The sequence below is a fragment of the Cavia porcellus genome, unplaced genomic scaffold (genome assembly GCF_034190915.1).
Source record: "Cavia porcellus strain 051 isolate PalLab524CR breed Dunkin Hartley unplaced genomic scaffold, mCavPor4.1 scaffold_6, whole genome shotgun sequence".
NCBI lineage: Eukaryota > Metazoa > Chordata > Mammalia > Rodentia > Caviidae > Cavia > Cavia porcellus.
Genome location: NW_026947489.1, coordinates 8,124,481 through 8,149,995, shown reverse-complemented (window position 1 = coordinate 8,149,995; position 25,515 = coordinate 8,124,481). Strand labels below are relative to the sequence as shown.

The 25,515-nt window shown below is 36.9% G+C and overlaps 1 protein-coding gene across 19 annotated transcripts in view; it reads left to right on the top strand.

The window, feature by feature from the left end:
• Window positions 1-25,515, top strand: part of Tjp1 (tight junction protein 1) — a 319,842-nt gene that overhangs the window by 265,869 nt on the left and 28,458 nt on the right. For all 19 annotated transcript variants that reach the window (XM_063249899.1, XM_063249895.1, XM_063249893.1 and 16 more), the window contains 9 exons: window positions 2,825-2,949; window positions 3,632-3,734; window positions 8,863-9,136; window positions 12,039-12,142; window positions 12,738-12,906; window positions 13,291-13,438; window positions 20,491-20,630; window positions 21,537-21,642; window positions 25,040-25,190. In XM_063249899.1, coding sequence (XP_063105969.1) covers window positions 2,825-2,949; window positions 3,632-3,734; window positions 8,863-9,136; window positions 12,039-12,142; window positions 12,738-12,906; window positions 13,291-13,438; window positions 20,491-20,630; window positions 21,537-21,642; window positions 25,040-25,190 — 1,320 coding nt within the window. The remainder of the gene's footprint in view (window positions 1-2,824; window positions 2,950-3,631; window positions 3,735-8,862; window positions 9,137-12,038; window positions 12,143-12,737; window positions 12,907-13,290; window positions 13,439-20,490; window positions 20,631-21,536; window positions 21,643-25,039; window positions 25,191-25,515) is intronic.

Here is a 25,515-nt window from a genome sequence, read left to right as displayed (position 1 = left end):
TCTCCAGGAGACCAATGGCTCAAACAGCAACTCGTAGGAGAACCCACAGTGTCTCAACGCCTTAACACAACAACACATTAACACCTCAATGCCTTAACTCCCTCCTTCTTCACCTGTTTATGCTGGCAACTTTCCTCGGGTAGAGCATCTTCGCTCAGTGCCATGCTGATGTAATCCAGCTGGTGTTAAGTTGACCACCAGTTCCTAATCCATAACAAATAGTCAGGCTACCCCTCCCTGGTAAGTGGCTGCGGTGTGGCAGACTGCAGCCCTTCCAGGGGAAGAACCACCAGCAGCTCCTGAGATCCACACCATGTTGGAACTTGGGATGCTGGGAAATCAAGCGAGCAGCTCCCCTCCCTGGTAAGTGGTGGCAGTGTGGCAGACTATGGCCCCTCCAGGGGGAGAACCACCTGAGATCTCTCCTGAGATTCGTGCCATATTGGAACTTAGGACAGTTGGGAAACCGAGCAAGCGGCAGACTATGGCCCCTCCAGGGGGAGAACCACCTGAGATCTCTCCTGAGATTCGTGCCATATTGGAACTTAGGACAATTGGGAAACCGAGCAAGCAGCTTGTCTCCGTGGTAAGTGGCTGCGGTGTGGCCAGCTGCAGTCCTTCCAGGGGGAGAATCACCAGTGTCTCATGAGATCTGCGCTATGTTGGAATTTATGATGCTGGGAAACCAAGCAACCAGCCTGCCTCCCTGCTAAGCAATAGTGAACCTACTGGTGTATGGCCTAGAGTCAAACATCCCACTTCCCCTATCCCACTTCTCCTGTCTTCCCGCCCCCACCCCCACCCCATTAGCAAATGGGAACCAAAAATCTGAGCATCTCCTGGGAGCTTGACCATAGCAAATAAGGAGAATTTTCTTCTACCATCTCTTTGAAGGCAAATATTTTTATTACTGTTTTGCTGTATTCTGATTAATGGTACTGCTCTATTCAATATTCTGTTTTGATAAGTTCTATACTGTTCTGTATTTCATTTTATTTTGATATATGTGATTGAAAGAACAACTATTGTAAAGATAATGAAATATACTGTGATACCTATTAGTGTTATCCTGGTAACCTGCTGTGAAGGTCTTTACCAATTTCACTGTACGATCTTAGTTGGCTTTATTCTGTCTTGTTCTGTTGTATTTTACTACTTTCAAAATAAAATTTAAAAAAAATAGAGTTGCATCACTTTACATGGCTTTGGTGAACAGCTGTTCCTTCAAATAAGGATGGTGCCTGGTGGCCTCCTCCTTCTCACGTATAAACAGCTGTTTGAGCTTGAATTCACACAGGTGCAAACCAGAATACTTATGGACACCTCTCATTTCCAACTATACACTATTAAAAATATGTGCTTTTAAGAGATGAGATGTAATAAGGTTAATTTTTCCAGCTTTGAGTCATTCTTTAGTTAAAATGGAATTTTCTTTTAAATTCTAAGTATATAGCTGTGACCGGATGTGAGACTTGGTGTCATCTTGATTTTCCGTAAGGAGATGCTGTAGCCATTAATCATCACTCCCCAGTCACTCCTTTCTCTCCTAGCAATAGATGACTAATCTAATTGCTGTCCCTTATAGATTTGCCTTTTCTGAACACGTCATATAAATGGAATACTACTATATATCAACCTTTGTGCCTGGTTTCTTAGCATAATGCCTTCAAGGTTCATCCTTATTGTAGTGTGTCAGTACTTCATTTTTTGTTGTCGTTGCCAGTTGAGTTTTCATTGCACTAATGTAGTATGTTTTACTTACTCATGGACCCCATTGGTGGACATCTGGGTTGTGTCTGCTTTTTGTCTACTAAAACTGATGCTGCTGTGTATGTTCATGTGTAAGTTTATGTGTGTGTACACATTTTTTTTTTTTTTTGGCCACACATAGTGAAATCCATGGTGAGCTTTGTGAGCTTTGTGGTGGGAGGGAAGGTCATTACCTCTGACCTGTTCATAATGGATATATTCTCCTGTATTGTGAACTGGACAGGTTAGGAAAGGAGCTTTATCCTCATGTTTGAATTGTTAGAACATAGGAATGTATTACAGTGTTATATAAAAGCACTCTTTTGTTCTAGTGATTTCATAGTTCTGGAATTCTAAGAAAATGTATAATTTTTTAGACCACACTGAGTACTTTATTTTTGTTCTAGGAAATGGTGTGGATTTCCTTGAGATTAGGTAACTTTTTAATAACTTGGAGATATGTAGAATTTTTTCTGTATTGGGCTATCTATAGTCATTATGGTAAAGATTGTTTAGCTCTTTCAGAAGTTTGTACTTTGCTACAGTTTATTTTAACTAGGCAGAATTATGTAATATAAAAATATATTTACCCGATACATACTTTATATTGTATACAATGTGTGAAAGATATTATTAGGTTTTATTATTTCTGTAGAGATTTATTTACTATGATTTTTGAAATAACTGAAGAAAGTTGAAATAACTGATACTTGATTTTCTAAAATAGTTGCTAATGTTTGCGATGATAATGATAGGCATTGTTAGTCCCTCATGGTCTTCTAACAATCCAAAATAAATTTAGAATTTCAATGTTCAAAATTTAAACTATTTTAATTTCAAAAGACTTTTATGTAATGGACAGTTTTTAATATTGTTATATCCAGTATTTATTAGAGCATGTATTCTCATACAAGGAAAATTATTCTAATCATAACAATACAAGCAAGTAAGTATAGATCGTAGATATATAGTAGGTTTGTAATTTCTATAGCTGAACTTTATTTTAGATTGTAGCTTATAGTGTAACTATTATTTTTATCCTCAATAGCAGTGTTTATTGTGATTACTACTTTAGGCTCCTGGATTTGGATTTGGAATTGCCATCTCTGGTGGAAGAGATAATCCTCATTTTCAGAGTGGGGAAACCTCCATAGTAATTTCAGATGTGCTGAAAGGAGGCCCTGCCGAAGGACAGCTCCAGTAAGTGTTCTCGTCTCAGATTGCTGGCTGCCACACACTGTGTTGTCTCCAATCACTGTTAGTGATTTCACTGTATTTCTTTCCCAGTGTAGCATGGTATATTTAATATTTTCCCTTAAACAAACACATATGTAAGAAGTGAACTTTATAGTAAGGGAAAAGTATCACTTTACGTAGAATGTAATTGTAAAAATAATGAAAAAGAAAACTTGTAACTCAGTTTTAGGTAGTCTAGACTTTAGGAGACTTTGCTCTTATTGTGTGATAGTAAGGTTAGCAGGACAGAGAAGACAAAAATTAGATTAATCAAAAGGATCAAAAGAAATTTGAAAGCAGAAAGGCTGTTTTTTGACAAGGGAATACTTTTTTGTAGCTAGATGACTTAGTTTCATCGAATGCTCTGTAACTGAACTACTGGTCATTTCATGTGTCATTATACTAGGTCAGCTCTTTGGGGAAGCAGTGTGCAAACGATGAAAGAAATCAGTGCCTGTGGATAGTTTATTGCCACACGTTTTTTTTTGAAACTCTGAAATAAGTAGTTTGACATTATTTTATCATTGCTCGAAAGACAAATAGGTTAATCTATCCATATTCAAATTTTACTTTTTAGAACATTCTTTACAAACTTGCATGTATGTTTTTTCCTCTAACATATTATTTTGGGAATTTTTCCCCCTAGGGAAAATGACCGAGTTGCAATGGTTAATGGAGTTTCAATGGATAATGTTGAACATGCTTTTGCTGTTCAGCAACTAAGAAAAAGTGGGAAAAATGCAAAAATAGTAAGTATCTTTGTGGTTACCTTAGTAGTACCAATTATATTTCCTTGGTGTTTGAATTCATCCTTTCTCTTTAAGATAATGAAAAATGAAACAATAATTCCAAAATTAGTTGTTCACAAGTAAGAACATTTCCTCTAATACTGGTATGTGTTTTTCTAGTACTGAGTTTTGTTTTTTTTTTTTCCTACTCAGTTAAAAAAGGAGAGGTGGTGGTTGAAGGTTCTTGATGGCCTAATGTTCTCTTTTTAAGTACTTAAGTTAAACTGCATCCGGGCAGGTTATCAGTCTGAAATACACAGCCATTTTCTGGTATAAGATTTGTTTACTGGGGAAATTTTACACTATCTGGAATTCACATCATCAATTGCTTGTTACTGTGAAATAGGAGAAAGTGTAAGAATTTCTTTGTAGAGTTGTTTAGGGCACCTTTCAGGTTCCTGTGTCACTATGTAACTAGAATTTTATTTGATATTTTTCTAGAAGTAAGTATTTTTTTAGGTGAGGAAAAAGAGTTAACTTTCAGTGACTGGCCTCTAATCACAAGTGTAAACTTGGCCACCGCCACCCCTCAAAAAACTTTGGCAAATGTGGTGTAGAACAGATTTGATTTGCAAGGCTTACTTAGCATGATAGTACTGATATTGAGGAGCACCCAAGCCACTTCCCTCATTCAGCTCCTTGTCTGGCTGCCCCACCTGGCCTCTGAAGGACAGGTGAAGCCCCTGTGGGAGCCTTCGCTCTGTGTGCAGAGCAGGAGCAAAAGGCGGGTGGGAGGCCGTCTGTCCATCGGAAGAGCCTTTCAACCATCCATCCAGCACTCAGAACCACAGTGGACCCTGTAGAAACACGAGGAGCGATGGTGAGGACTGGAAGGGCACCCCTGAGGCTCTGCCTGCAGCCGTTGCCACAGCCTGAGCCTGCCATGTATACCACCATGCCAGGGTCTTGTCTGCCCCACGGGCATTGCTGGTGAGATGAGAGTTCTCATGCTGCAGTGGACCCCGTGTCACCTTACCACATTGTTCCAAGAAATGGACATCTTCTGTTTTACTTGTTTTTACAGCCTCATTGTAATCATAGTTTTACAGCTATAATGTTATTTTTAAGTTGTTGGTAACTCACTGTCAATAAGTGATACCATTTTTGAACAAATTTTAAAATAAAGATTGTAATGCTTATAGAAGTAAATTGCTTATTTTTATAATGAGCTGCCAGTGGTTTTTTTTTTATATATATAAATTAGTTGCTGAATAAGCTTTAGGTTTCTTTCTTTAGCTGTTAACCCTGCACCTTATTATTCCTGTTGTTTTTCACATAGCTCACTGCACATCCCAAGGGGAGCATGTTAGCTGATGTGGTTCTTAACTCCTGTGTCTGAGTTGGTGAACTGTACTCATTTATATGTCACTTGTAACTTTTGAAGTCCTCCATTCCTCTGTTAATGTTCAGTGGTTTTATCTTTCCACACTACGTGTTTAGTGTAGCTGTCTCACACTGATAATACACCCAAGAAGGTTGTATTCATATACTCCAGATGTTTCCCAATAAGAAGATCTAAAATCAAGAAAGTATTTGAAATAGCCCGTATTTGGCCATAATGTAAGGGAAGGAATGCAAGACAGCTCAGAACTTACATCAGTTGCATAGGAGGGCTTCAAGAGGGTTGAACATGTGTTTTTTGCTCATAAGAGGAGAAGCTGCAGAAGGCCTGGGTAGAAATGTTTTAATCAGCAAAGAGCAACTGTTCATTTCTGCTGTCAAATAGCTTGATCATGTCCTTAATTTATATTGTCTTTCGTTACTAAATGAAAGTTAGAATAAGGCCTAGTGCTTGGAGTTGGCCTTTCATTGTAAGCTGTTTTGTTTGTTTGTTTAACACCTTATCTCCAGCCATAATCAGAGCATCAAAAACCTCAAGATCATTATGTATTTGATTTTGGGGGATTTTCCCTCCATTTCCAAATGACCAGCTTTTCTCTTCTCTGTGTTCTTACATTATAGTGTTTTCTTTGTATGATTCTTTCCATAAACTCAGAGGCCTTTGGGCATTAGGTCCAATAAATGCTTTCTATTAATTAAAATTTTACAGTTTCTAAAACTGTAACTCCTATAAATATGCTTGATTTTATTTAAAATGAATTTCAGCTAGAGTAGATTTGTTACAATTAGCATGTAAAATTTTTACTAAAATTCTGAGCAAATTAAAAAACATTATAGAGTAAATGAAGGGGCCTTTACCTTGCTAGTGGTGATGTTTGTGAGCACTCCAGTGTATGTATCCAGGTGGTTGTGTAGCCTAGCTCACTCACTGAAGGGCATTTCAATTCAGTTTTCACAGCTATTAAAAAAAGTAGAAGTAAAGTTTGTCATATACCTACTTGTTTACTTTTTAGGACTATGTTCTTGACAGTGACTTTTCAGAGTCAGGGGGCCTAAATGACTTTTGTTTTCTGTTCTGTTCTTAGACAGGTGTCACTCTGTAGCCTAGGCTGGCCTCAAACTCATGATCCTTTTGCCTCAGGCTCCCAAGTGCTGGGATAACAGGCACATAACACCCTGCCCAGCTATCCCAGAATTATTGAATGACTTTTGATATATGTGTTGCCTTTTTTGAAAATCAGTAATACAGTTAAAATTCATTTTCATCAACACTTTTTGAATCTGCCAAATACACTTAAGTATTCCCGTGAAACCACTTTTGGCAGCAGGGTTGTTGGTACTGAGGGATCAAACTCAGGGTAACTTACGTGTTTTAAGTGAAACATTTAAAATCACAAGTGGCTTTAACCTTCTCACAATGTATTATTACCCTTTATGTTTCTTATTTTGCTGCTCATGTCCCTTGAATTTGTGTTGTAAAAGTGTTTTATTTACTAAGATCTTTTGTCATATACATTACATTGTTTTCTCATTTGGCGTTTGTGAGTATATATAAGTTGTTTATAGGAATTTTGGGGAGCTGCTTTTATATAATTTTATTTCATTATGTAAACTTTTGTCTTTTTTATGTTGTCCTGTCTGTTAGACTTTCACTTTTTATTGGATCTGCTGTTGGTATATTGCTTACAAAAGCCTTTTTACCTTACCACAATTACAAGAACTTCTGTCCTGTATTTTGTAATACTACATACGTGTTTTTGTGTTGTTTTATTTTGCATATGAATAATACAGCTAAACCATTTTGAAGTGGGCATCTTTCCTAAAATACGTTTACTCCTAAAGTGTCAGGCTTTATTGTCAAACCTGTAAGATATTGAGTTATTACTGTTAACTATAAAATAGATTGGCTGTATTTCAGGTACACTCTAGTGGGTACAGAAATTCTACTATATGTACAGTTGAATATATGACAAGAAACTTCAATCTTAGTAGGCTTTATATACACACTTGTACCTATAATGCACATCACCTAAAGTTGAGAGTAGTTCAGGCACAATAGACGGCCTTGGAGGTAATTCTCTTACAGGGATGGCAAGGAAGGCCTGCAGTGCTTGATGACTCTTCTTTTGTTTGTATATTACTAGGGACACACGGCAGATTAAAGTAGTAATAGTGTTTCTAACAAAGTATGGAGTTGGAAATCGAAGAGGTGAGTCTTAAAAGGAAGGAGTCGGAAATGCTTTCAGTAAATATACCTTGAAGGCCCAGTGGTGTGGGTGCCCTCGGAGGGGAAACTAACCTTCCCTCTCATTTTATTACAGGACATTCCTTGTCCTTTTTCCATGCTGGCTTCTCTTGCTTCTTTTTGTCCTTTAGCTTCAAAGCTGTTTTAAATCACCTCTTGAAGAAAGTTAGCCATAATAAGATGAGGTGATAATTTGTGAGTGAGTAGCAAGAGAGAGACAGAAGACTAATGGGGAGCTGAGTAGACAGAATAGTTCTGGGGTGAATATAGAGAACTTCAAGTTGTACCATGCAGATTAGTAACTGATCAAGGTATTGGGAGTAAGGATGAGAATAAGCTCACATAGAAAGGTTTTATTCAGACCCATGAAGTATCCACTCATTCTTTGAAATAAAAAGAAAACAGCACGGAATAAGTGAGATACTTTGAAAAAATTGAGGTACAGATGAGAGAATAAAGTGTCACTGGTTTCTAAAAAGACTGTAGAAAATAGTTTTAAACTCCTGGGTTAACAAGTTTCTTCGAAGATAACAAGAGGTAGACCAAAGGACTGCTGAACAAGATCAGGAATTCTGTCAAATAAAGTGCATTTATAGAGGACCTAATCAGCAAGGTGTAGAAATGCAGCCATCCAAAAGTGAAGGAGTACTAGGCCGATGCTGGTTATGGCAGACGATAGATAGTAGGAAAGCATTTAAATGCGGCCGCGTGGAATCCCAGGCCAGCTTGGGAGGAAGGCAAGTGAAACCAGAGAATTGATGGCTGAGAGCAGGAGGGAGGGAGGAACTGGAAATGAAGATGGACAGTGAAAAGTTCCAGTGGATAAAGAAGACAAGTGTTACCCCAGAAATGCCTTCAGATTGAGATTTGATATCCATCCATGTGAGTAAACAGTGCAGTCCCAGATTTCAGAGCCTTTTGATCAAAAGATAGTGCATGTCAGTCTTGACTGCAGGTGATGAAAAGAGTGGACAGGGAAAACACAAGAGTGTTGAGAAGAGCAGGACATAAGAAAGAACTTGCACCTATGCCAGAAATTATGTAGTTTGTGCTGGTGAAGTACACCTAAGTTGAACATTGCAATATGATAGATAAATGTCTCTCTTAAAGGGCTGGCAGGGTGATTGTGGGCCTCAACATTGATACATTCTAAAAATTTGATTAAGGAATCAAGGCTTGCAGGTTGTGATAGGTTTTGTAGTTTGGGCAGGATATTTGATCTTTACTAGAGTACAGTGTCTGTCCTTTTTTCCCAGTACCAACCATTACTAGTTTTTCTGCAAGCTTGCAGTTGTTACAGTGAAATATATTTTTGAATGACGTAAATAAGGATGTATTACAGTCACTTTTCCTAATTTGTTTTTTAACCAGAAAACAGCCATTATGGAAGTAAATTGCTTTGGTTGATATTTAATTAACATTGGACAAGAGAGAGGCATTGTTCCTTTCTCTTAGGGACTGAGATTGCATGTGTGAAAAGAAGTCAAATTTATTTTTTTGCAGACCATTCGAAGGAAGAAGAAAGTTCAGCTACCAATAAGTCGTCCTGATCCTGAACCAGTATCTGATAACGAAGAAGATAGTTATGATGAGGAAGTACATGATCCAAGAAGTAGCCGTGGTCTGGCTAACAGAAGGAATGAGAAAAGTTGGGCAAGGGATAGAAGTGCAAGTAGAGAGAGGAGTTTGTCTCCACGCTCAGACCGGCGATCTGTGACCTCCAGTCAGCCCGCCAAGCCCACCAGAGTCACACTGGTGAAGTCCCGGAAAAATGAAGGTATTCTTCACCGGTGCTGCCATCGTCGTGTTCAGGGGAAAGCGTTAGGGCCGGTTTAGTGAAAAGTGCAGTGACAACCTTGTCTACCTTTGTTCTGTTTATCTGTTTTGGTATTTATATTCTGTAGTTGTAAGCCAGAATCTCTTTTGGCAGGCTTGAATGATCATCCATTTCCTTAAGTCATTTTTGGGAGCAGATTATACTTCAAATGAATTGTTTAGTACTTGGATTTTGGATTTGTTGATGAGACCAAATACATACAAATTTTACAAAGAGCTATCATACCCTCACCAACCTGAAATTCAGTTAGGGTTAGTATTAATGTGACAATGAAGAAAGACTTTTTTTGTTGTTGCTGGACACTGGTTTTTGTTTGTTTGTTTTTTCTTTTTTTATACTGTGAGTTGAACTCAGGACCTCGTGCTTGCCAGGCGGGCACTGTGCCACTGAGCTATACCCCTGGCCCCATGGGAGGCTGTTTTTTAAATGAAGGGATTGCAAAGAAGGGAACTCTTACAGGACATTTCTCTGCAGGTAGGACATCTCTCACACTTTTAAGCTGAAGCCCTGCACCTTTCTCTCAGTCATCAAACTTGATTTTTAAACAGTGGATCTGTTGGTTCTTGCTGTTGTGGGTATATGTGACTGATCATCTACATTTCAAAAGGTGTAGCAGTAAAAATACTGTAGACAGTTATGGTGGTGCATGCCAGTAATCCCAGCCCTCTGGAAGGCTGAGGCAGGGGATGCCTGGCAGCATAGTGACTTTGTGAAACCTTGTCTCAAAATACAACTAACTGAAGCTGTAACTCACTGTGAAGGCCCTGGACTCAGTCTCAAGCCAGTCACAGGTACTATGATACTTAACGTTGACATCTCTTGTCGTCTTGTGCTTAATTAGTGTGTCCTAACTTCCTAAATACCACTCTTGTCTGTCCTACTTGTGTCTTTTGCTGCTTTTACTCCTACTCTTTCCTAGGGAACCACTCTCTCTCCAGGGGAGTTTCTTTTCCTTTCTTTTTGAGCCAGGGTTTCAGTATGGTGTTCAGGCCCAGGATGGTCTCAGACTTGCTGCAGTTGTCCTGCTTCAGCCTCCTGAGTGCTGGGATTATAGGCGTGCACCACTGCATCCAGTTGAGGGGCTCTTCTGTCTCATGACTTATTTCTGGCTCCCTGTTGTTGTTTCTCTCCTGTGATGTTTCTCTGGATTGTTCTCTTGTCCCTGTCTTGATACTGCTCATTACCGACTCCGCACACTAGACTTCGAACCTCTTCATACCTGCCAGTTTCTTCCCTATATATACTCTTGGTACATTTTTAAGTCATTCTGTTAGCACACGCACACACAAATGCACACATGTGGACACACCCCTCATAGCACTTCAGGTTTGATTTCAGTGTTTCTTAGTTGAATTTTAGGCTCTCTTCCTCGAGGAGTCCTTCTCTGACCCTTGCTAGAGGTACAGCCATATATTTCCAGGGTTTGAACTTGTTATTACACTTCTCATTGCCATCATAACTAACACCTTTTTTTCGGGTTGTTTAAGTTGCCAGAGGGTGAGGAGTGTCTCTCATTTGCTGTTTTGCTATAGTTCCTGGCACATGTTTCTTATATACCTGAAGAAATAGATGGGTAACTGGATGAGAAATTTTTTGTTGTTGTTGTTGGTGCCAGGGATCGAACTCACAACTGCCTGCTTGCAAGGCAGGTGCTTACGCTGCTGAGCTAAATCCTCAGCTCCGTTGATAAATATTTTTAAAAGAATTTATAAATACTTTGGGGGTCATCAGTGTAACATTCATTCAGTAGCCCTTTATACTTTTCTGTCATGGAATGCCTATTTCCAAAGCACATACAGTTCACTGCCTAGATCCTTGCCTAGATCTCCTAAAGAGTAATTTGCTTTTTTTCACCCTATTCCTAGTTCAGCTTGTGAGCACTCTTTGTATATTTACCTTGTGTTAAACTGTAACTGTGATGGAACTTTAGATTCTTGAGTACCAAGTCTGCTGACTTACCTCAGAGTAAAAACAGTTCTGAGTTTTCTGTCCTAGGTATTTAGTTTTGTTTTTTGTGTGTGATTTTAGTTTTGGTCTTAGGTTTTAATACAATGAAAGATACCCTCACAGAACCACTCAGGGCTTTTCTTGATGACACTGTATAGAAAATTACAGTTATTGGCCTTTTTGTTATGGTTGTTATTTTATGAAGTGCATTTTCTAAAGATGTTACAAGATTCTGAGCAGTTCTCTGGACTCTTCTGATAATTGCCTTAACTCTGACCATTCTCTCACCAGCAATAAAATTAATGTTGTCTTTCTCAGATCCTTTGTTGACTGTGTAAAAATCTATTTTAACTCTTGTTTATATCTGTCTGGCTAGTTGTGAGCTATTGCAGCATAGATAGTGGTGTATGCTAATTGTCTGTCTCTCTCCAGTGTTTTGTATGTCGGATCAGACATACTTTTGCTGTAGGAGGTGGGAAGAATAAAACTATTTAATAGGCTTCATAACAGTCATCAAGAAAATTGTCAAACTTTTTGAAGTTTTTTAGACCTCAAGTAGTGCACTGTTTTAGGATTGTACTCTAAACAGTCTGAAAAGCTAATGTACGTGGTCAGAAAGAAATGATACAGTAATTTAGAGCTTTTTCCTCTTCACCAAAATAAGGAAAAAGGGTATCAACTGTTTGAACCACACATTTTCACTTTTCCTTCACATTAACATTGCAGAGTCTTTTATATTTAATGGGAATACATTATTTGTAAAATGGTCAAAAAGAATTTCATGTCATTGATTATACTTAAAAACTCTTTATGCAGTAATTATTAGTCTTATATTTTAACCCTAGTTAAGTGTCTTACAATATTACATTAAAGACATTTAAATATATTATTTCAGAATATGGTCTTCGTTTGGCCAGCCATATATTTGTAAAGGAAATTTCACAAGATAGTTTGGCTGCAAGAGATGGCAATATTCAAGAAGGTGATGTTGTATTGAAGGTATAGTAATATTTCTACATTTTAATGAGGAAGTAGAAAATAAGTTCTAGAGTAAACACATAGCCTCTGCTTGTTTGAAGCACTTTTGCCAAAGGGAATTAAAAATGAATGTTAAAGGTAGAAGGAGTTAAACTGTCTCTGTCCATTACTGTATCAACAGTGATATGTTAGATACAGGGTCCTCCTAAGAGAATTAATTGCTGCAAATACAGATCGTTTACCAATAGAAGCCACTTTGTAGATGGATGTGTCTGTTCTTACACATAAAGTGGTTTTCATAACTGCTCCAAATACAACTGAAATGTTTTTGTTTTCTTAGTCTGCTTGTAAGTAATAGAAGATGATCAGCTTTGGAAGAGGGTTTAAGTGATTCCAATTTGGGTTTTTCTGACAACGAAAGCAGCAGCAGCATAAATATTTGTATGATTTCAGGAAGGCAGACTATTTTGATGATTTAAAAAATAAAGAGAATATTTTGATGATTCTTAGGCGTAGCATGGAGTAGTTTGGATGTTTCTGTTGATGATAGAACAGAATAAGTTAACATTTGTACTTTGTCATTTACTTTCAACATACAGTTTCTTTTCTGTTGCAGATAAATGGTACTGTGACAGAAAATATGTCACTGACAGATGCAAAAACGTTGATAGAAAGGTCTAAAGGCAAGTTAAAAATGGTAGTTCAGAGAGATGAGCGGGCTACCCTATTGAACGTGCCTGACCTTTCTGACAGTATCCATTCTGCTAATGCCTCTGAAAGAGACGGTGAGTAAAGTTCTATTTGGAGTTTTCCAGGTGACTTTTTCTTTCTTTCTTTGCTTTTTTTTTTTGAAACAGGATCTCACTCCTGTTTAAGACATGTGCCACTATGCCCAGCATGGTGATTTGTTTCTTTAAGAAGATTTGTCTTATTTGAGTGAAATAATAACTTAACCATGAGCCAGACTAACATCTAAAATCTGGGATGTGTGGAGGTATAGGGGTGTCTGGAAGCAGTTCTCTGCTATTGATTCAATTACTGGCTGACAAAATTAACGCTCAATATGAAATTATACTTAGTAGCTTATTTCATATAAATATCATTGGAGTACTTTATGCTTTATTGTAATCATTTAACAGAGAAATAAGTAGCGCCCTTTTATTTAACAGACATTTCAGAAATTCAGTCACTAGCATCAGATCATTCTGGCCGCTCGCATGACAGGCCTCCCCGCCGCAGCCGGTCCCGGTCTCCTGACCAGCGCTCGGAGCCCTCTGATCATTCCAGGCACTCTCCGCAGCAGCCCAGCAATGGCAGGTAATAGCACCCTGTTGTCTGAAATAAAATGGTTGTTGCCTTAACACATGTATCTGGAAATGCCCAGAAATAAATTAGATCATACATGATAGATCTTCTTTTGATTATTCAAGATTAGGTCTATTTTCCCTCCTCATTTTAGGTTGTTTATTACCTAGAATAATGGAAGGTAGTCAGACTCACTCATAAAGGGCCGCTTAGTAAATATTTCAGGCAAACAGTCTATACTGTCACTACTCAACTCTGTCTTGCAAGAGAAAAACAGCTAGAGACAACATAGAAATGAATGGCATGGCAGTGTTCCAGTAAATGTTATTTATAAAAGCCAGTGGCCTATAGCCATAGATTGCCAACTCATTGCATTAAAAGATACTAGCAAGCTTCCAGAATCTACTACCTGGGAATGTTATCTATAGTAAAAATCCATTGATACATTAAGCTGAACTTTGTTTTTCTTTTTACAAATAACACTGGCTGGCGTTTATATGCCAAAGGGCCTTGTGTGTGATTAGCATGTGACCTGAATTTATCTTGTTTGGTGTCATGCATTTGAAAGTCTGAAATGGAGATTTGGAGCACTTAAAAAAATATGAGTCATTCCAGAGCTGAAGGTATGGTTGAGGGAAAAAAACCCAACCTTTATGTATTATTCTTAGGAAGTAAACTGGTATTGCCTTTTGGAAAACAGAATGACAGTTCTTCAAACACTTAAAAATAGAGCCACCATGTTGTCCAGCAGTTCTGCTTTAGGCATACATCTGAAAGAAATAAAATCACTAACCTGATTGTAGCAATGTTCACAGTATCCAGGGTATAAAATCAGTCTATACATCAGTGGGTAAGTGAAAAAAAAAAATGTGCTTACATACACGGTGGACTACTGTTAATCCCTGAGAAAGAAGGAAGTGCTGCCATTTACAGCAACATGGATCAATCTAGAGGACTTTATAGTAATTTAAGTAAAATAAGCCAGACTGAGAAAGGCACACATACTGCATGTTAAAAGTTGAATCGATAGAAACAGGGTAGAAGGGTTTGAGGGTGGAAGAAATGGAAACATGTTGGTTACAGGTTTCAGTTCCAAGATGAGTAAGTTGCAGACAATTAACGTGTGGTGTGGCGACTGTACTTAACAGTAATATGTACTTGAAATGTGCTGAGATCAGCTGGGGGATCCCCTTCCACACGCACACTGGAGATTAAACCTAGGACCTTTACACTGAGCTGCATCTCTGGTCCTTTTTTTTATTATTTTGAGACATGGTCTTGCTAAAATACCCAGATTGGGCTCCAACTTAAGATTCTTCTACCTCAGCCCCCTGAAGGTTAGAATTACAAGCGTGTGCCATCTTGCTTGACTGAGAGTAGGTATTAAATATTCTCATCATGCACACAAAATTAGGGACTGGTAAGGTGGCAGATAGGCTAATTAGCTTGATTATTTGGTAATCTATACATATATCAGAATATCACATTGAACATCTTAACTGTATACAGTTTTATTTGTTAATTACATCCCAACAAAGTTAAGAAGGTTCAGATCCATAGCTGGAGACACAGTTAAGGACTAAATTATCTGTGTGAAGCTATTTTCTAAAGCCATAGAAGTCACTAAAATTGCTAACAGAAAAACGTAGTGAGAAGGCCTAAACCACAGGAAGCACATTCCTATTAGGGAGGTGAAGCAGCAAAGGAAAAGAGAAAGGAGCTGTATTTACTCAGGAGAGAACTTTCTAAGTTATCAAAATACATCGTGGTACAGTTGTTCAAACTTTATTTACAAAGATGTGTGGCTTTCCTCTAATGGGAAATAATAAGACGAGAGAGTAACTAGTAACACCTATGAAAGTAGCTGCTAAAATGGTGTCCATTGTAGTTGTTAAACATTTGTAAAGCTGACTCTTTGTAAATTTCAAATTTTAGATTTATAACTTATACCAACCATGGTTCAGGGGTTAAGCTCAGCGGCATAAGCCCCTACTTGGCAAGCACAAGGTCATGACTTTGATCCCCAGTACCCTCAAAAAAACCCTTATACCAACCCTGGTCTTTATGTTATACCAAATATAAAACTGGCATATAATAACTAATGATTATTTTTAATTGTTAGAAGTTAATATGTTAGTTCTAAAGAGCTCCCTGAGATAGTAAAGATGTTATCAAGAAAGGGATTACTGCCATGACACATACACGGTGATATAACTAACACCTTTAATGATTCATGGGAGCAGCTGTAGTTAAACACATTTCTCATACCTAGACATCATGCTAATTACCAAGTAATCTCAAAATTTTGGCTACTTACTTTAATTACAAGCAAATTCTAAACCTTAGAAAGTTCTTTTTGTTACCTACTTTTTTCATTGAAACTTTCTAAAGACTTGGATTCTTTTTTTAAAAAAAAATTAACTATGTTATATTATTTGAGAATATTTTACTTCTTATTTGTCCCTTATGTATTCTCATGGGTATACAAATTGCATGGGAGCTTTTAAAAATACAGACTTCAGATGGGGTCTCTGCAGTTTGTCTGAGATAGGGCAAAGCATACTTTTTAAAAACTCCTTGTGTCACTCTCTTAATAAGTCTTTAAATTCTTTTCAAATTTGGTGGTGAGAATTTTAATTCCTAAAACATTCAGAAATGTGAGTAAAATGCTGGCTGTATAAAAACATTATGGGAACTCCGTGCAGTCTCTTATTTTGATTTAGTTTTGTTTATATAAATGTTTCTGTGTTGCAGATGTTATTTAAATGTTACTGTTTAACGAAATGATGTAAAACTGATTTTGTCTCTGAGAAATGTAATGTAGTGTGTGAAGATGTCTGTCTTGGTGAGCATCAGTTCAGCCTTGTTCTTTTCCTGGATTTCTGAGTCACTTTGTATGGTTTTTAGCTTAAATATTTTTTAGAGTCAATAGGGTTGAATTTCTTTTTACAGACTTACCAGTTGCTTATAGTAGTTGCCACTAATTCCATGTGTGTAAATTCAATTTTATCCTGACTTCGTGGTCACATTAGTTTATAATGGAAAATTTCAAATGTTTGGAAAAATATATTCTTTTGTTTTATACAGTGCTGTTACCATAAATCTATGTTGCTCAGTACCATATTCCAGTGATGACAAACGTAAGTTTTAGAGCTTTCAGTGATAACAAGGACCTGGTGTGGCACACATGCCATTTAAGTTTGCCACTACAGCCATAATCACTGGCCATGTTTGACTTTGGAGCATTTGAAATGTGCCCAGGCCAAACCAAGTCATATTTTAATTATGAAATAGGTATTAGATTTTGAAGACTTAAGTACACAAAAAGTTAATTTATTTCATTTGATTTATTAGCTACAAGATCAGCTATTTTAGATTAAGTTAATTAAAATTTATTCATTGATTTTACTTCATTTAACATGGGTTTTGGAAAATTTTAAATATAAATGACTTACTATAATTCAGTCAAACAGCATGCTCAATACCCTCATGAATTATTGAATAATGCTTCCATCTGTTGGTAGATAATGGAAATGCATGAAAAAGAGCAGTAATTTTCCAAATATAAATGAATGAAAAATTTAATGGAGTGATACAACTTCCATTTATGTGAAATATTGTTTTAAAAAAACAATATTTCCTTTGATTGATTCCTTTTAAGTTTATAATATTTCCTTTGATTGATTTTTAAGTTTATAATATTTCCTTTGATTAAGTTTACAATATTTCCTTTGATTGATTCCTTTTAAGTTTATAATCAGTGTATCAAGGAACAGTAGGGCGATAGTTCAGTATACAAAATTAACCAAAGATAAATTACTTGCAGGAGTTTCGTGATATACAGAACAATAGCCTTAACTGTATAACGAATAATAATTGAGTTAAAATATCACATTTGATTATAAGTTAGATACCAAGATGATAATGTCACATCTTGAATTTTGGATTTTTTTTAGGTATAAGGAAAAAATGTATTGGAATTTTATCTTTAAATTTAGAGAAAACAGTACAAATTTTGCATGTTACAGAGCAGTAAAAATCTGTACAGCCATTAAAATGTAAATTGTCTTTAATCTCGTATATTTATACCATTTGGAGTTTCTGATGAAAAAGATACTGAGTAGTGTTTTGCATTATCCTTTATAATCAGAGGAGGTTAGTACAATAGGTATATAAAACTTCACTGTATTTCTTTATATTTAGCTGATTTTGGTATTTCATTTATGTAAATAATGGCTAAAATGTTGATCTTTTGTGACTTAAAAGTAGCTTATTCTTGTTTGAGTTAGAAATGTAAGGCTTTGGTTTTCCTATAAGACTTTTATATACATACTGCTCATTAAATATATATTGTAAAAGTAGAATATACTCCTACTGAAATGTTAAATAGGAAGATAGAAGTTGTGAAAAGTAATTTTTTATTGTTTTACCACCTAAGGAGGAAACATGAAAAACCTTTGTCTTGATAGACTACTAATAATAGGCAGTAAGAAAACCAAAAATCTTTAGACTTTATGCAATAAAATCCTTTATCTTTTAACTTTATAATTTAAAAATTGAAATCATGGAGATAAATTTAAAAATCCTCTTGGCTGCTATTCTGCTTCCTTTTCCTCTGAGGCCACCCACTGTTGCCTGTTCAATTGCGTGAATGTACATCTGTGTAGGCAAGTAAGGGACCCCTAAATACCTCAGCGGTGTCACACTGTTTATCCTGTAGTTGTATGTCTTCATATTTTGTTTCTGGTGTCTGTGCGCACAGTCCAGTGCATTGTAACTTCAATATTAATAATGTTCATCTTCAATTATAGAAAGTCTGCATTTTAGAACAAGTGGCATAGATCAGACTCACCAGCTTCATTTCAACCATGGTTCCTGCTCTGTTCTGCTTTACTTTTTTCTTTCTTTTTCCTTTTTTCCTTTCTTTTCTTTTTGAGACAGGCTCTCACTATGCAGTTCAGACTGGCCTTGGGCCTAGGCTGGTCTCAAACTTGAACTTAAAACAATCCTCCTGCCTCAGCCTCCTGAGTGCTGGGGTTACGGGAGTGCGCCACTACACCCAGCTTTCTTTTCTTTCTGTAAAAATGGAGTCTTGCTGTTCTGCTGACCCTGGAGTCAGATTCCTAGGCTGAAGTGATCATTCTGTCTCAGCATTCAGGGTAGCTGGGAATACACGTATGCACCATTATGCCTAGTTCATATTCTTAACTTAATCCATTAGCATCATATATAGAGCTTGGCCTTTTTTTTTTTTAATCATTAACGAAACTAAGAACCAGTCTGTAATTATTTCCCAACAGCCTTATTTCAATTTATTGATACAGAGTGAACATCTTACCAGTTTATTCTTTTGTTTAAAAACCAAACCAAACTTTTCCAGAGCTGGAGACATAACTCATTGGTAGCCTGCTTAATTAACATGCACAAGGTTGTGGGGGTAAGCCCCTGACCACAAACCAAACAAACCCCCGTCTTGCTACTTTTCTCATGTGCTGAGACAAAATACCCAATTCCCACAATGAAAAAAGGAAAGATTTATTCAGCTTACAGTTTCTGGAGGTTTCAGTTCATAATCAGCTGGCTCCAAGGCAGGGTGGTGTGGCACTGGGGCAGCACTTCAAGGCAGCAGCAAAAGCAGCCAGAACAAAAAGGGGACAGAGCAACCTCTCTTCCTCCTTTATATTGTACACAGGCCAGGTGTAGCACTCACAGAATCTTCCCCAGCTCCCTGCTGAGTCTCCTAGTTAAACTTCTAAATTACTCAGGTTGACACATGAATCAACCGTAACACTTGCAAAACCCACACTCATTTGTGATTTTGATTCTAGGTTTTACCTGTGCAGACATTATAGTAAGCACCACCTCTGTTCATGATTTCATTTACAAGCACTTTTCTTTCAGTTCTTTTTTAAAAGCAGATTTGTAGTATTTACATTCTTAGGGATTAGGTACATGTATTAACATATCTTAATTCTTTTTATTTTGTTTTTCTACGCCTCATATCCTCTTCCCATTTGTGAAAGATCCATGTCCCTGTTGCCTTGTTTTCTTCAGTTATTTATTCTGAAGATTTCTAATTTAAGAATTTTGTGAAATGTAAGCTTATGCCTGATTCTCTTGCTTAAATTATGTTCTTAAAGTGCATCTATTTTCCTACAAATGACTCAGATTTGGCCTCCTTTATTGTGGAGTATTACTCCACAGTGTGTTTAAGTACCACATTTTCTTTATCCAGTCATCTGTTGGACATACATGTCAATTTTAAGATTTCACTATTGTCAGTTGTGTTGCTATAAATACAAATATGCATGTTTCACTGCAATATCATGTTTTTGGCTCTTTAGGGAAGATACTGAGTGGGAGAAGAGCTGGGTTGAGTGAGTTTCTATTTTTAGCTTTGAGCCATCTTCTTACTGATTTCCATAGTGGTTATACCATTTTACACTCCCATTGACAGAGTCTGTACCCATTTTCCCATAGCTTCACTAGCATTTGTTACTGTTTTGGGTTTTTGAAGGGAGGGTTGAAAACATTCTTTCTGGAGTAAGATAGAATCCCTGTATCATTTTAATTTGCATTTCTCTGATGACTAAGAATGTTGAAAATTTTTAATGCATTCATTGGCCATTTGTACTTTTTCTAAGAAGTATGTCAGTTTCAGTTGTCTTGTTATTGACTTGGCCCTTTACTTGGAGAGGGGTCTGATTATGATTATTATTATTATTATAAGGTTTTAAAAATTCCAAATCTTAGGCTTCTGTCAAAGGAGCCTGGTAAAATTTTTTCCTGTTCTGTAGGTTGTGTCTTCACTGTGTTGGATGTTTCTTCCACTTGGCAATAGAGTAGCTTTTAATTTGATGTGATGCCATTTGTTGGCTCTTGACCCAAGTATACTGTTGAGGTTGTGTTTAGAGTCCTTTTTTATGCCAGTGTCTTATATTATTTTGATAACTTTGAGAATAAAGTCCTTGTCAGAGTTTTTGAAATTGTCTTACCTTCTCTTGTACTGTTTTCTACAATGATTTTTAGAATAGTTTTATTCTTTTTATTTTAATGCTATATAGTCTTCGGAGCAGAGAGGAAGAGAGAATTTCTAAGCCTGGGGCTGTCTCAACTCCTGTAAAGCACATAGATGATCACACACCCAAAACAATAGAAGAAGTTACAGTTGAAAGAAATGAGAAACAAACACCTACTCTTCCAGGTAAGCATACTGATACTCTAAGTTGCAAAAACATTTGTTGTGAAACTAATTGTTAGAATTTATGGACTGTTGCTAACCCATGTATGAATTTTTCTGTGTATGGCTTTCAGTATTTTCTTTGTAGGTAGGAGGTTGGTATGGTCAGTAGCCATTCATGAAAGTATTTATTTTGTAATAGAAAAATATCTAGTTAACAGCTACCTGTAGTAAGTAAAGTTATTCTGCAACATTGTTTATTAAAGAGAAACATCAATGGGTGAGGGTGTAGCTTAGCAATAGGGTGCTTGCCTAGCACAAGCCTTGGATTTAATTCCCAGGATCAATAAATAAACAACATTAGATTGACTTCACAAATTTTTAAATGAAAATTATCTTGTTGGAAATTTTATCTATAAATATTTATAAAGCTGTATTTAAAAACCTATTCTAGGATTCTGCAAAATTCTAAAATTGATTGCCTGAAAGGTTTAGAGATTTTGTTTCTAATGTCTCTCAGTTCCCTCTCTCAAATCTTGCTCTGCTTGGTAAGTGACAAGGATGTGGATATTTAGCAATGAATTTTACTCCAGTGAGGAATGTTGGTTGTGTGGACAGTCTTCTATTTTCTTCTGTTACTCTTCATAGAGAATACAGATTTTTCAGATCCTACTAGCTGGAACTGTGGGAAACACAGGTGTCCATGTAGCATGCACATTTGTTACAGAGACTTTGGGATATATCACTGTAAGTTGTACCCTGATACATGTGGTACATAGGAACCTTATTAGATTCTCTGAACTTATTTTTGCTAATGAGTCATACATATATTTTTGTGAAATTTTTAGTTTGGTTGTCTCATTGATTGCTTACATTATTATACTATATTTTATAAAATGAGTCCTGCAGTTTGAATTTTGTTTTTCTTAGAACCAAAACCTGTGTATGCTCAAGTTGGACAACCAGATGTGGATTTACCTGTCAGTCCGTCTGATGGTGTCCTACCTAATTCAACTCATGAAGATGGAATTCTTCGGTAATGCAGTGTTAAAATTGTATTGTTGTCTTTGTCCATTATTAAGCATTCTTTAGAGTGAATATTTAATCGCAAACTATATTGTATGTATTCTTTCTGAAACAACACATGATACTATGATTAGGTTGTTTCTTTTATATAGCGGTCTCATGATAGAGTCACTTAGAGCTTAGAGAAAAATAGAACTTGGTGGATGTTTTGTTTCTCATCACTTTCTTTACAGTTTTTAGATCAGTAATCACAAAAATACTCTTTCTAACTAAGGTTTCTACAGGCTTTCTAATACCTTAGCACCAGCTATTCAAACAAACAGGTAAATAAATATTTCTAAATCTCAGTACCACTAGTGGAATTTCCATAAGCTTTCTAATGCTCTAGCATTTACTCATAAACGAGTATTTCTCAATTTCAGAACTGTTGACATTTTGAAGCAGATAACTGTTTATCACAGGGTGTTTTCTTATGCCTTTTGACATGTTTAGCAGCATCACTGGTCAGTAAATGCCAACAGCACATGTCTAGTTCTGACCACCAAAATTGCCAGGTGTTTCCTGAGGGAAAATAATCCTCAGGGGAAAAAACAGAAAAGAACCTTTAAAAAGCTATTCTGGATTCTGGTTAGCAACTGAGAAGTAAATTTTATATTCTGCGTATTTTATTACCTTCTGTCTTATACTTGGTGGAATTGGAAGTCTAAATATTTTAAGCAGATTTCAGACTTCTACCATCAAATTAATTTTTGTTGCCTCTGTGGTAAAAGGGACATGATGTTAGTAACAGAAAATTAGTAGATTTCCTAAAATGGGCTAGGTTTCTTTCTTCTCCTTCCTTCCTTCCTTCCTTCCTTCCGTCTTGCTGTGAAGTTTTTTTGAGCTCACAGTGACTCTCCTGTCTTTGCCTCCCCATTGCTGGGCTTGTGGATGTGTGTCCTCATGCTTGGCTTTCTTACTCATTTTCTGTACTAAGGAAGATTTGAGTTGTTACTTCAGTCCCCTAGCTAGCAGAGAAAAATAGTGTCAGAAGTAAGTGATGTCTTAGTTGATGCCTTATTGCTGAGGCATGGTACCCAACACTCATAATTTAAAGGAGGAAAAGTTTATTATGGCTTGTAGGTTGTAGATTAGTCTTAGTCCTGAGCCAGCTGGCTCCAAGGCAGAGCAAGATGACAGAGAACAAACTCATGGCAGGGTAGGCAGCAGGAAGCAGCAACAGTCTAGGGAGGAGGGAAATACCCACCCTGCCAGACCATACACACAGTGAGCCACCTCTTAACACCACACCTCTCCTCCCAGCATCACACAGCTGTACCTTGCAATGGACTAACTCAGTATTACACCCGTGACCCAGTCACCTCCCGAAACCTCCACCCATATAAAAGCACAGTAGGCTTTTGGGGAACATCTAAATCTAAACCATAATAGGTAGGTATCGCACAAGTTTAAAATTTTTTGTATTTAATATTAAATTGATGATAATTTATACACTGTGAAATCATACTCTTCTTATTTTTTCTTCCTTGGGAATTTCTTGAACATTTTTATACATTTTTACAGTTTAGAAGATTTTAATAAGATTTCAGAGATCTGCTCCCCGAACCCAAATGCCAGAGGATTTGAGGATATGCATACAATTGGCAGCTGAGCCAAGAAGGATTTGATATTTCATTCAAATCCTGTGAGTAGGTTTGAGAAAAAAGGATCTGCATTTTGCAGTTGCAAGTAGTTGAGACAGTGCAGATAGTCAAAGTACAAAACATCAGGCAGGATGTGTGATTTCATGGGGTGTGGATCGGAAACTGTCCTCTAACTGTGGTTCTGAAAACCAGATTTTATTAAAGGTTGCAGATTGCACTAAGCCACTTCGATTTTTCTGAGGGACTCTATAGATTGATCAGGGATAGAGGAGAATTTCTAAGGACCTGGGATCTAAGAACTTTGAAAAACTGTTTAAAAGAGTTCTCAATACAGTTTTAGGAGAGGAGTCTGAGAATCCTTTTGAGTTGACTGAAAAAGTAGGTTACCAGCATCACCAGAGGACACAGACTACTGGTGATAAAGCTGGTTCTGTAAATCGTTTCAGGGAGGGGTAAGGGCACTGTCAGCCTTGGCAGCACGTGATCTGATCTAAACTATAGGCTGTGTCCAGCCAGTGGTAGTTGAGGTTTAAAAAAAAAGGAAGCCAGACCAAAAGTGAATAGATTATAAGTGCTGTAAGTTAAAATGATTTTTAACTACTTGGTTAGCTTGGGTTAGAAATCTTTTCTCCCTCAACTTATTTGTTTGATTTGTAGTTTTTAACTATTTTTCTGTTAGTTTCTGATAATTTGATTATCAGTGAATTAAGAAAAAGAAACTTTTTCTGTACCAGGTTTAAATAGTAAGTATGAGTAAAACAGTCATATCTTTTTGATCTGGAATATAGATAGTTAAGGAGAACCTAGAAGAAAAATATAAAGGATAATTTGTATTTAAGGTCTCTTTCTGTCCACCTATTCAACTAAGGATCCATCAGTGCTTGTTTCAGAGTGCTGCATAAAAAAAAAAAAATAGCAGAGTACTGCTTCAACACTGCTGTGATAATAGAAATGTGCTGTTCTTCCCTGTTCTCTAACAAAAAGAACAGAGTTTGGATGTGGGGCAAATCCACAAAATGCGATTTTTCTTTTAAAATTCAAAGGGGCAGCAAAGTAAGCGTGCTGCTCTGGACTACCGATAGCCCACTGTCTGCAAAGTTTAGAAATCTGTCTATTGAATGTAGTCATAGTAAGCCATACAGCTTGATTTTGACTCTCTGGTATTAGGGAAATTAATTAATTTGTGCTTCAATTTTTACTTATATGAGATGAGACTTTTCAGCAGAGACGATTATCCAGCAGACACAATACAGTGTGAATTGGGGCAGAAAAAAAATGAAAGTTCTTTTAGTCATTGGAAAAGTAACATGGATACCTACCACTTTGTTTTTGGTAGAGGGAATTTAAGCCGCGACCTTTGTACTGAGCCCAGCTCTGTCCCTTTGTTTTGGAGACAGGGTCTTGCTCCAGCTGCCCAGACCTGATTCACACTTGTGCTTCTCCTGCCTTGCCTTCCACAGTGCTGGTATTGCAAGCGTGTGCCACCATGTCCTTTGCTAAGACTGTTTGAGAGTTAGGAAGGCATTGTTTTATTAGGAAATTTTATAAATTAATTATGTGAAGCAGTTCTTACGTATATGTTATTACTGTAAATCTGATTTTGGATTCTAATTCTATTTTATTCCAGAATTAATGGGCTCTGGTAGGTTTTAGAAGTGATAGTCCTTTTTTGTTCCTTTTTAAGTCTCATTTTCACTGTAGCAGTTTGCTATAACTTTTCAAGTGTCTGTTAACTGCCTCAGCTGAAATAATCTATTTTAACAGGCCCAGCATGAAATTGGTAAAATTCAGAAAAGGAGATAGTGTGGGTTTGCGGCTAGCTGGTGGAAATGATGTCGGAATATTCGTGGCTGGTGTTTTAGAAGATAGCCCAGCGGCCAAAGAAGGTTTGGAGGAAGGCGATCAAATTCTCAGGGTATGTCAGATTATGTGGGTTTGAAAATATGTGAATCTCTTTTAAAAAGGCATCACATACAACAGACTTTCCACGTGGAGTCTCTTGAACCAATTAAGTACCCATCAGATGTAGCTTGTTCTGGACTGGCCATTTCTCATTTGTGCATTTGCCATGGTTTCCTGTGATGCTGTGTGTTACTACACAGTATGATATTTTAACCACTGGTGTTCATAGAACTTACAAGAAATGAGTCTTAGATCCCTGTGATGTCTACCAGGCAGTCTTTAAAGTTCAGGTAAATATTTACCATGGCAGGACACTGCTATGGGCTACAGCTTGTGAA